The 11,706-nt window shown below is 54.7% G+C and overlaps 1 protein-coding gene across 1 annotated transcript; it reads left to right on the top strand.

The window, feature by feature from the left end:
- The first annotated feature begins 3,134 nt into the window (after positions 1 to 3,134).
- On the top strand, positions 3,135 to 10,690 carry SLC30A2 (solute carrier family 30 member 2). The gene is made up of 8 exons (XM_028513185.2): positions 3,135 to 3,783; positions 4,414 to 4,634; positions 5,685 to 5,831; positions 6,466 to 6,619; positions 7,385 to 7,559; positions 8,305 to 8,410; positions 9,276 to 9,410; positions 9,704 to 10,690. The coding sequence occupies exons 1-8, from the start codon at positions 3,722 to 3,724 to the stop codon at positions 9,847 to 9,849; spliced, it is 1,146 nt and encodes a 381-aa protein (XP_028368986.2). The 5' UTR covers positions 3,135 to 3,721; the 3' UTR covers positions 9,850 to 10,690.
- Positions 10,691 to 11,706: the final 1,016 nt, after the last annotated feature.

The following is an 11,706-nucleotide window of genomic DNA, read 5'->3' as shown; positions in this document are numbered from 1 at the left end:
CTCTGGCTTTGCCCTTTCCGTTTCATTCAGCTTTCTTTTCTGGAGAGTTCAGAGAGGAGGGACAGACGCCTCACAGAAAGACGTCTTCAGGAGGGAGACAGCAATGGCAAGACTGGGCTTCTGTCCCACCAAACAAGAGTTCTTTACATCAGTGTTTCCTTATGGGAGCTCCATGCAAAACTCCCTGAGATGATCCTTGAGAAACATGTTTAATGCCGCCCGGCTCTCTGGCTCTCTGGAAAACAGAGCCCAAGGCAGCGCTTCAGTGTGTTAGTCTGGCTAAATCCCAGGGCAGCCCAGGTGAGGGGAAGTGGAAGCAAGGCAGGAGAGGAGAGAACCAAATAGAAAGTGTCGAGTTACTGAGCCTGCCGCAGCTTCACCAGAGACCCGGCTGTTTGCTCAGTGCTGTGTGATGTTCCAAGCGGGTCATAAAGAACATAACTGGACTCAAAGCACTTCCTCAGAGGGAGAGGTTTTTGTCTGCTGGCTCCTTTCACTTCCTGTCTCAGGACTGAAGTTTGTCTCCCAGGCTGTTAATTGCCGTACACTTCCAGGTTGCATCGCTTGGCCCCTCTAGGCAGCTGCTAAGGGGAGCTAAGCTAGATGGGACACCATCTGTTGACTCTGTGAGTAGCGGGTGGAGGAGAACCTCCGTGGTCCACTGGGTTGGGCATGGGTGCTGGCACTGAACAGCGGATGCCCTGCTGGAGTCCACATGTACCCCAGGGAAGGCCAAGGCAGCCACCAGTGCTAGGGGATGAGGCAATGACCAAGGTGATAGTTATTAGCACCAAGGCTTTCCAAGAACAAGGGGCCTAGGGGCTGGGAGGGAGATGAAGCTGAATCGGGCACAGTGCACCCACTAACTGGGTCTAAGAACCTTGGACTTATAAATCTGATGAACACTGAAGACACTGCCTCACCTTTTCGACATTCGAGTAGCAAGTGTCGAATAGTTTTCTTTAACTATTTGACTTTAGACCATGACTGGCTAATCACATTTATGGTATTTGGAACACTGCCTGATCTTGAAGGCTCTTTGGTGGATTGAATATTTAACCCAACATTTCCCAGTTTATTCATTTACGTGACATCCTCCAGAGCATAGGCGGCAAACATAAGGCCCCGCCGGCGGAATCCTGCCCTCCACCTCATTTTATCTGGCCCAGCACCTTGTTTCTGCCTGGCGGCAGCATTGAGCTCTCACTTAACTGTTAAGGAGTAGTTACATTTATACAGTCCTAAAACTACATTTGGCCCTTTGAAGGCAACCTCGAGACTGATGTGGTCCCCGGTGAAAATAAGTTTGAGGCCCCTGCTCTAGAACTAATGTTCTGTGTAACTCACTTTTTAAAAATTGATTTGAGAGAGAGAAACATTGATTTGTTGTTCCACTTATTTATGTATTCCTTGGTTGCTTCTTGGTATGTGCCCCAACCGGAAACGAAGCCTGCAACCTTGGCGTATCAGGACGACGCTCTAATCAACTGACCCGCCCAGCCAAGGCTTGAAGCTCACTTTAGGAAAGTGCTTTGTGGACAAAAATGGGGCCACACACGCAACCTTACAAACTCAGAGGGGGCCTGCATGGCCGGCCTTACAACCTCAGAGACAGAAAGTAACCACACAGGATGGTCTGAAATTAAAACTTCTTAACCAAAATTCATGGCAGGTAATCACATCCTTCTGGTATCTTCCTTGACAAAGTTCAATCTTTACCTTAATGGAGACTGCCTATAGTTTTTTTGCGTCTAACATGAAGTATCTTTGGAATGTCTGAGTAATCCCTTTTTCCAGACCTCTCAGGGCACAATGATAGCAGGTTAATTGTTAACCGTCCTGTACCCACCAACGTGGAAGAAGCATTTTTCTCCTCTGTTAGTCTTTATCCAACCCCAGAGACTTCCCCGCTTGACTTTCTCTCGCCTCCCTAAGCTGTCACCAATGAATTCCACGTCACCCTCTTTGTACCCCCTCCTTTCTTTGCACTGTATGAAGTGGGGCGCAAAATTGCAATTCTCTAGAGCATTTTCTCAATCTATTGAGATTTTCCTTCCTGGCAATGGTAGTCAGTTTGGCTCAAATAAACTCATAAAAATTCTTATAGATGTGGACATTAACACTTTACATTTTTTGAAGATTTCACTGACTTACTTTTAGAGAGAAGAGAAGGGAGAAAGAGAGGGAGAGAAACATTGCAACTCAGGCATGCGCCCTGACTGGGAATCAAATCTGCGACCCTGCACTTTGCAGGACAGTGCCCAGCCAGCGGAGCCACGCCCGCCAGGGCTGTGATGACCCTGGAAACCCTCACATCTTGACTCACATTTGGGAGTTTTTCCAAGGTTAACTTAGCTCAGTCCCTAAATTTGAATGTCAAGGAATCAGATTTTGCTCTCATTTCTGGTCCTTTCTCAAGTTCTGAAGCATTTTTAGTAACTTCTTTAAAAATTGTGATACATTGCAGACACACAAGCGCACAAACTAGTTACTGTTGTAGAACGAAATCCAGTGTCGCTACCATGCAGGTCAAGGAAAGAACACTGCCAGCTCCCAGAAGCCCTCCGGGTACCCCCTTCCCCTCATCACTTCTTCGGCTTAGAGATAGCTACTATCGTTTCTTTCCTTTTTTTTTTTTTTTAACAATCACATACTTGCTTTTCTTTACAGTTTTATTTTCTGAAGTATATTGCAATAGAAGACCTAAGGAATTTTGAGGCCAGAAAGTGAGAGGCGGAACACCATGCGCGGCACCTCTTGGGACTCCTGCGAGCTGCTGGGGTCAGAGGAGAAGGGATAGTGGTGACAGCGTCGCTCCGAGCAGATGGAGGCCGGCGCTGAAGTACACCGGCCGACGGCAGGGGATGGAGATAACGCCGGCCACTCCGACTTCTAATTGGAGCGCGCAGGCAAGGAACCAGCGCTGCCGCAGAGGCGAGGATGGGTCTGTTTCAGTCCCAATCAGTCCGAAAGAGGGCCACCGCCCCACCCGGAGGGGGGAGACGCCCCCTCCAATCCCCCGCCCCCAGGACCACCCTACCTAGCCTGAGCGGAACACAGCCAACTGCTCTGAGGGTGGGAACCTACCAAACTCTCTCAGTCTCCAGCCCCAGGGAAGTCACAACTTCCCCAGGGAAGTCGCCTGAGGAGCCACTTGCCTGCTCTCCGGGGATCCAAGGTGAATTCCTACAAACCAAGATCCGGGAACTTCTCTGCGGGACGCTGCCAGCCCGGTGCGAGGAACAGAGCTTGAAGCCGTCGCCCACTCCTAACTTAGGAAAGGAACTCGTCGCCAGCCAGGTGGGCTCCCCGGGCCCCGGGGACACAGGGGATGGATGCTCCAGGGCATCTCCCGGGCATCCTTTGCAGCCGGCCACCCCTCCCCCTTCCCCCGCAGGCTTTTGCACACGACGCGTGGCAGGCCGCTTCACACGGGGTGGCAAGGGCCGGATAAAGCGCTCGGCGCGCGGAGTCGAGGCTGGAACAGCGCGGCAGCGGGACGGTCCCAGCGCGGGCCCCGGCGCAGCCCGGTCAGGGGCGGCGGCACGACAGAGCTGGTGTGCCGTGTGCGGTGTGCGAGGGGCGAGCGAGGGGCGACGGGAGAGGGACGCAGGGCTTTCCCAGAAGGTGAGACGCTTCCTTGCCGCGAGCGTCTGGCGCGCAGCTTCCAAGGTTCACTCCGCTGGGCAGCCGCGCGCGGCGTCCCGACCCAGAGCGGGGCATGTGGGGCCGCATGAAGGCCACGGATAAGCAGCATCTGTTGGACGCCAGGCCCGGAGCCCGGTAAGGCGAGAGCCTGGGGAGGGATGGGAATTTGAACGGCAGCATTTGCTCTCCCGGGATGGTTTTGGTGGCGGCTAGAAGTAGGACCACACAGGAGGGGTGGGGTAAGGGGAAGGAGAGGGGAAATCCGGAGTGGACGGGGGATCATCCCTCCCTCGAGGCTGCTCACAGTCCGCTGGTCTGGAGTGCAACGCCTAGAGCTCCGCCCACGGCCGGGAACTTTGCCCCGGCAGCCTCGCCCTGGGAGGCCCTCTGTCCCCAGGTGCACCAGATAAGTGTTTGCCCTTCCGCGGGGGCTCTGATCCGTCTCTAGGCTCCCGAGCACCGCTCCCGCCTCTTGGCCAGTTCCCAAGGTCTTTGCCTCCTTTAGGCCCTGGGAGGGATGGGGGAGGAGTGAACATCCCGTGCCAAGGCCCTTAGACTCCCCGAGCCTGGTCAGTCCCCCAGCACCCACCTCGAACATGGGCTTCTGGTCACTCCTTAGGGACTGTCCAGCTTCGAGTGTCCTTAGGTATTCTCCTAATTGTACACGTGGGGACGCCAAGGCCCCTCTGAGAGATAGGCCTGGAGTCAGCCCCCCTCGTCCCCATCTCAGAGCTGAGTCTCCTCCTTCCCTCCCTTTCCCGCCAGGTCTTACGCGGGGCCTCCGTGGCAGGATGGCCCTGCCTGGATTTCTGTGTCCCCACCCGACCCCAAGTTGCCATCCATCGAGCTGGCCGCGGAGAGCAACCATTACTGTCACGCGGGGAAGGGTCCTGGCGGTCACTGTGACCCCAAGAAGGAGCGGGCCTGCCGCCAGCTCTACGTGGCCTCTGCCATCTGCCTGATGTTCATGATCGGAGAAATCATTGGTGAGGACTTTTGTGCTGATTAAACGAAACTGGCCCATGGGTAGTCTGGGTGATCCAAAAGGCTTTTCTCCTGAATATTCCAGTAATATTAATACAGCTGATCCTTGAACAATGTAGGGGGCTTTGGGGGGAGGGGGGTGCTGACCTGCACAGTTGAAAATCCACATGTAACTTTTGGCTTCCCCAAACCCAGCCCTTCTCATGCATGGGTTCAACCGCCGCACCACGGTTGGGAATCCCAGGTTGGAAAACTGCGTCTGTGAATACGAAGTACTGGTTTCCACAGGGTTAATTAAATCGGCAGATGGGAAACCCGAGGATATGAAGGGCTAATTGTGTTTATTGAAAAGAATTTGCCTACAAGTGGTCCTGTGCTGTTCAAACAGGTGTTCAAGGGTCATGGTCAAGATTGAACATTCACTATGCATTTTAAAAATTTTTTATTTAAATAAAAATTTTTAGATTTTTTATTTAAATAAAACCTTTATTTTTCAATTACCATTGACATACAAATAGTATATTAGTTTCAGGGGTACAAAATAGTGACCACCCCGTTAAGTCTAGGACCCACCTGACACCATACGTAGTTATTACAATGTCATTGACTATATTCCCTGTACTTTGTTGAGTCTTTTGTATACTCCTCTCGCACGAATCCTCAAAACAACCTTGTCCTGATTATACAGATGTTGAAACTGAGGTACGTGTAGGTTTAATAATATACCCAAGACCACACACAACTGGTAGGTCAGGGAAGGCCTGAATGCCTAGAAGGAAAGAGTTTACTAAACCCCTCCTGTGCTTTCCAGGCCCTATTTGAACTCGATGTTTCACATTCGCCCTCTAAGTAGATGTTAGTCCCGATTCACAGACAGTAGAAGTCGAGGCACAGAGGAAGTGCTTGCCCGTGGTTGTATGGTGAATGGGCGGAGAGGTCCCAGTCTAGTGTTTTCCTCCAGAGCCCCCGGTTTCCATGCTACACAACAGTCTGGGAAGCTGGCTCCTTGGGCAGCTGACCAGGACCCACCATCCTCATCACTGCCCCTGCAGGTGGGTACCTGGCACACAGCTTGGCGATCATGACCGACGCCGCCCATCTGCTCACTGACTTTGCCAGCATGCTCATTAGCCTCTTCTCGCTCTGGATGTCCTCCCGGCCAGCCACCAAGACCATGAACTTCGGCTGGCAGCGAGCTGGTGAGGGCCCTGGTGGGGGTGGGGGTGGGGCGGGAAGAGGGGCAGGTCAAGGCATGGGTTCTTAGGTGGCTGTGATGGGCGGACCCCCTGAGTGAGGCCAGGGGGGTGACTTTTGTGGGGACAGATAATGTCAAACTTGGCTTCCATCCTCTGGGAAAGGAGGGCTCACCTTCCTATGAAATGAAGTGGGCAAACTTCGAGAACAAATGACTGTAACGTTAGCTCCGTGGATCAGCTCTGCGGGGCTGGAAAGGTCAGCAAAGCCTTCTGGAAGGTGCAGACTTTAATCCCTCTTTAGTTCATGTCCTAGCTGCATTATCTTTTTCCTCTTGGTGGGAGATAGCCCAGCCTCCCCTCCTCAGAAGCCTTAGTTTGCCAGCTGAGCAATAGTTTAAAAAGCCGCTTTCATTACATGTAAAACAAAAAGACTTGACTCAAATGCCTTCTTAAGTTCCTTCTAGCTCTGACATTGTCAGATGTGTGAGTGGTGGGGTAAGGTGCAGCCATACTCTCAGCAGAGACCCATTAGACCCCCAGGCCCTGACTCGGGACAGGGGGGTCCTAGGGGGAAGGGGAGGTCCCCTCAGCCGTAGGGCCGCATGCGAGATTGGCTTTGGGGTCGGTTCTTCCTCAGAGATCCTGGGAGCCCTGCTCTCTGTGCTGTCCATCTGGGTCATGACTGGGGTGCTGGTGTACCTGGCAGTGAAGCGGCTGATCTCCGGGGACTATGAGATCGAGGGGAGGACCATGCTGATAACGGCGGGCTGTGCCGTGGCCGTGAACGTCATGTAAGGCCCCCCTCCTCCCATTTCTCACGTGCACACCGGCGTGCCTTCTGGTGGAAACAGGGCGGGCCACGCTCCAGTGCAGGCTACAGGAACAGAATTTCCCTAACTGTCTGAGCTCCAGCGCCTGGAGCCCCTGGGTTCTGCCTGAGGCCTGGGCCAGGTCCGTCGGGAACTGTAAACCTGCGGCAGCATCAACTCCCCTCCTACCTCCCCTCCCCATGCATGTTGGTGAATAACGTGCAAGGCTTCATACCTGAAGTTGTGGCGGGGGGAGGGGGGTCAGTATAGTTCTTGCAGGAGCAGACGTCCCATGGAAGGATCCAAGTTGTTTCTCAAGCTGATATGACTGAAACTGGTCTCAGTGAGAGGCCGGGTGTGCAGAGCAACTGTCTCATTTGGGTTCTGTCATCCTTGCTCAGCAGCCTCGGGCAAGCCACTTCCCTCCCTAAGACTCAGCTTCCCCATCCGTGACACGGCGGGGGATTGATGGCCCCCATGGTGCCCCCCTGCCCTGAGATTCGGCACTGGGGCATCTTGGCGCCCAGATTTGGCCTGGCATTGGAGTTGAACCTTTTCTCCTTCGGCACTCAGAACCAAGGCCACATGGGTCAGGCTCCTCATACAGTCAAAGGAATCATGCATTCTGGGGGCCTGGGATTTTTGCCCCACGGGGAGGCCGGCCCTCATGAGTGGCCTCTTCCTGGCTGATTGAAGCCTGTACCTGCTCCCTCAGTGAGCCCCTGGGCTTTGTCTCCGCTCCCGCAGAATGGGGCTGACTCTTCACCAGTCTGGCCACGGGCACAGCCACAACCACGGGCAGAGCCATGACACCAGCCAGCAGCAGGGGAACCCCAGTGTCCGGGCTGCCTTTATCCACGTGATAGGAGACTTGCTGCAGAGCGTGGGCATCCTGGTGGCGGCCTATATTTTATACTTCAAGGTCAGAGCTGAGGACGGGGGAGGTGGGCAGGGTGTGGCTCTGCGGGTTGTACAGGGTGGGGGATGGGCAGGGTGTGGGCAGGGTGTAGATCATCTGGGGGCTCCTCTCTGCACAGGACCCTTTCCAGATTCTAGCCCCTCCCAGCTCTTGGCAAACGGTGGGGGAAGGGAAGGAACATTTATTCAATTTCTGACCCTCACAACAACCCTGAAGAGTAAGCAGTGGTGTTTTCTGAAGCCCAGAAAGGTTCAGTGACTTGCTCCGTGTCACGCAGCTAGTAAGTTGTGGAGCCACATTCGAGCCCAGCACCGTGTGCTGCCGAAGCCTGGGCCTCGCCCATCACACAGACAGAGGAGGCGCGGTACATCTGAACCAGTCAGGCGCTGCGTTTGAAGCCTGGCTCTGCCCCTTGCTAGCTGTGTGATGTAGAGCGAGTCCCTTTATGTAACCGAGTCTCCCTTTACCTACCTGTAAAATGGGGGTGAGGGGCTAGATGGTATCTAAGATTCCACTTAGCCCTGTCTGTGCCTCAGCCGCTTGCCAAGGAGGGCTGGGAAGGGACTATACCTTCTCTTGAACTGCAGTCTGTCATGCCTGTCCTTCTGGGCACAGAATACACAGGGACGCAGGGCCAGGCTCACGCCCACCCGCAGAGAGAGCCCCTCTTCCCCACACGGGGCTGGGAGGGGAGGTGAAGGGACGCTGAGGCGCTGAACCCCAGCTCTGCCCTCCCTTTTTCCTGCAGCCGGAGTACAAGTTTGTGGACCCCATCTGCACCTTCCTCTTTTCCATCCTGGTCCTGGGGACGACCTTGACCATCCTGAGAGACGTGATCCTGGTGCTAATGGAAGGTGACTGGGCTTGGGGCTCCCTTTCTGCTCTTGGCTCTCCGGCTCTGATGGGAGTCCCAGGGGGGAGGGGTGGATCTCAGCACTTTGGAAGGGAACCAGGGCCTGCAGCCTGGCATAGCCTGGGGCCCTCGGCTGATCTTGGCACGGAGCTGGGCCCTCAGGTGTGGCCGTTCCTGGAAATGTCCCCTGACCATGCCTTCCCTTCCCCCCGAGGCCCAAGGGTGCCTCCTCCCCGCTGAGATGTGTCCTCTTGACCCAGCCAGGTGGTTTCGGGGCTGGGTCTGCAGCACCTGGCACCCCGGTCCTTCCCCATACACTCCCTCAGCCTCAGTCTGCCTTCCCTCTAGCAGAGAGAGGGGTGAGGACTGTGCTTCCTGTTGCACAGGGGGCGGGCTGAGGCTCAGAGAAGAGCACTCAGTGCTGGCCGAGGCTGCTGAGCCAGTTCAAGCCTTCTTTTCTGAGGATGCTGCCTCACAGGAGGATGTGGCTGGGCTCCGAGGGGTGCTAGGCAGCAGCAAACGGTGTGCCCTAAGTTACCGCACTGTTCGTCCAGCTCTGTGCTCCAGGGCTGGCGTCAGGGGTGTCCATGGGGACAGGGCGGTAGACACAGCAGACTGTCCTGCTCTCAGGAAGTTTCCGTTCCAGCAGTGGAGGCAGACAAGAAGCTAACAAACGAGATAGTGTCAGATAGTTTTAAGTGCTAAGAGGGAAACACCACAGGGAGATACGCAGGAGATCATTTGGGAGATAGGGGCAATAGCAGATCTGGCCAAGGAGCTCTTCTGAGATGACAGTGGAGGAGCAGGAACACCCATACTGGGTGGAAGGGAGCGGTTTCCCTCAGCCCCAACCCTGCTGTCCCCAGGGACACCCAAGGGCGTGGACTTCACGGCTGTTCGGGACCTGCTGCTGGCGGTGGAGGGCGTGGAAGCCTTGCACAGCCTGCACATCTGGGCGCTGACTGTGGCGCAGCCCGTGCTGTCTGTCCACATTGCCATCGGTGAGCGGTGGGGACACCTCAGGGCGGGGTGAGGGAGAGAGGTGGCCAGAGGCCTGGGCATTCCCGATGGGTCCAAGTGATTCCAGTGCTTTCTTTCAGGATTGCACCAGGTGTGGGAGCTGGGGGGTTACCTGGTACAGGAGTGGAATCTGGGCTTTCTTGATGTTTGAGGTTATCCGTCCTGTTCTGCTGTGGGTAGGGCATGAGCGTTGGACTCCTGATTGTTTCTAAGGGCCCAAGAGTCAGTAAGTGTTTTTCTGGTGCCTCCCCTGGTGTGTTCTCTTGGCCTCCAGCTCACAACACAGATGCCCAGGCTGTGCTGAAGGCAGCCAGCGCCCGCCTACAGAGGCAGTTCCACTTCCACACCATAACCATCCAGATCGAGGACTACTCCGAGGACATGAAGGACTGTCAGGCGTGCCAGGGTCCATCGGACTGACTGCCTAGCCAGGTGCCAACTGGAGCACGGACAGGACCTACAAATGGCGGGGCCCAGTGTCCCTCAAGCCCAGCCAGGACTCTGTTTACCTTGGCTGTTAAAGCCAGATCCCTCTCCTGATCGTAGCTCCACATTCAGTGTGGGGGAACCGTGCCCACAGCAGGAGCGAGGCTCTTCCCCTGCCTCTCCCATCTGACTGCAGCCAGCCCCATGATGGGAAGTCAGCCAGTGTAAAGCTAGTAAAACCCGACTCCTCCGGCTCCTGGGTCAGCTCCTGTTGGGCCTGGGTTTGGGCCTAATCCTCAGCCAATGCTGTCCTACCAACCACCAGCCTCAGGGAAAGGCGGTGAGTACAGTGAGGGGTGCTGGAGGGGAGCCTGGCCTCAACATCCCCTGCCTACACACCCCGTTTCCCTTTTTCAATCTGTCTTGCCTTTGCCCTATGGATCCATAAGGAAGCCCGTGGACAGGGCCCCCTCCCTCTTCTGCCTCTAACAGTGATCTGGTTTAAGGAGGCCACGGGGCCTGGGGAGTTGGGAGACAGGCTAGTGAGCCAGGGCAAGTGGAACAGGGAAACTGAGGCAGAGTTACATGGCCAGGCCATTTATAGCCATCTAGTAAATCACAAAATTCTATCTTCCCCAACCAAGGATGCCTAAGAGTAAATGGTTTATACTTCTTCCCAATCAGAGAGTAAATATGTAACTTAAATCACCCTACTCGGGGAGATAGATAACAAAAGTCCAATTAGTGCCATTTGTGCCAACCACACGCACGGATGGATGAAGTCAGGGAATCAATCTCATTTTGGTACACCAGCATAGAGCTGATGGATAGTCTATTGAGATCCTCCCCTAAGATCTCCCCTAAACTCCCAGCCTTTAAAGCCCTCAGGATGTCCCTGGCCCAGTGGCTCAGTTGGTTGGAGCATCGTCCTGTACACCGAAAGGTTGGGGGCTCGATTCCCGGTCAGGGCACGTACCTAGGTTGTGGGTCCCACTGATGTTTCTCTCTCATGTAAGTGTTTCTCTCTCTCTAAAATCAATAAACACATTTTAAAAATTAAAAAAAAAAAAACCCTCAAGATGAAGAACCAGTGTCCTCATGCCCTTCCCTCCCCCTTCTTCTCCCCCACCCCCAGGTGCCTCACCTCTGCCTTTCTCCTCATCTCCAAGGGCCCTCCTGCTACCTCTGTCACTTTCTAAATAAACTTTCTCCTACAGTCTGAGTTCTTAGCTTTGAAATCCTCCTTTGCACAACTTAAGAACTGAGGTCTAATTTCACCGCCAACACTGCTGGTAACTTAGGGCCCCTGCCCTCTCCTACATGTCCCCCTGAGATGGGGGGCCAGGGGGCACCTGAAGGCCACCTGTGTGCTGGTCACTTCAGCTGTGAGCCGCATGTTTCCCTTGCCTGGAGGGAGGAGGCTTCTGACCAGGTAAGGACCTGGCTGGTTTCCTCTTTCCTTATTCCTCCAGCCCAGGAAGCTGTGCCAGTGCAAAGATGCCCTGGTCACCGCTGGGAGGGGGGACAGGAATGTCATCTTGGATCCTGCCCTAACCACTTTGCAGCTCCTGGGCCACTCCTCAGCCTGACAGTGTCCCGAGGAGCTCAGCCTGAAACCGGATCTGATGGGGCCAGCTGTTGCCAGTGTGGCCTGACCTGTTCTGAACTTGGGGATGGAGGACACGGAGGGGCCCAGGAGATCCTGGCTTCCTGGGCTGTGTGAAGGTTCCTGAATTAGGGGGTGGCTTAAGTGTGTATGTTTGTTTTTTTCTTTTAAATATTTTATTTATTTATTCATTTTTAGAGAGAGGGAGGGAGAAAGGAAGAGAAACATCAATGTGAGAGAGATAC

The sequence above is a fragment of the Phyllostomus discolor genome, chromosome 5 (genome assembly GCF_004126475.2).
Source record: "Phyllostomus discolor isolate MPI-MPIP mPhyDis1 chromosome 5, mPhyDis1.pri.v3, whole genome shotgun sequence".
Taxonomy (NCBI): Eukaryota; Metazoa; Chordata; class Mammalia; order Chiroptera; family Phyllostomidae; genus Phyllostomus; species Phyllostomus discolor.
The sequence above is the reverse complement of the archived record's forward strand: the minus strand, read 5'-3'. Positions and strand labels throughout refer to the sequence as shown.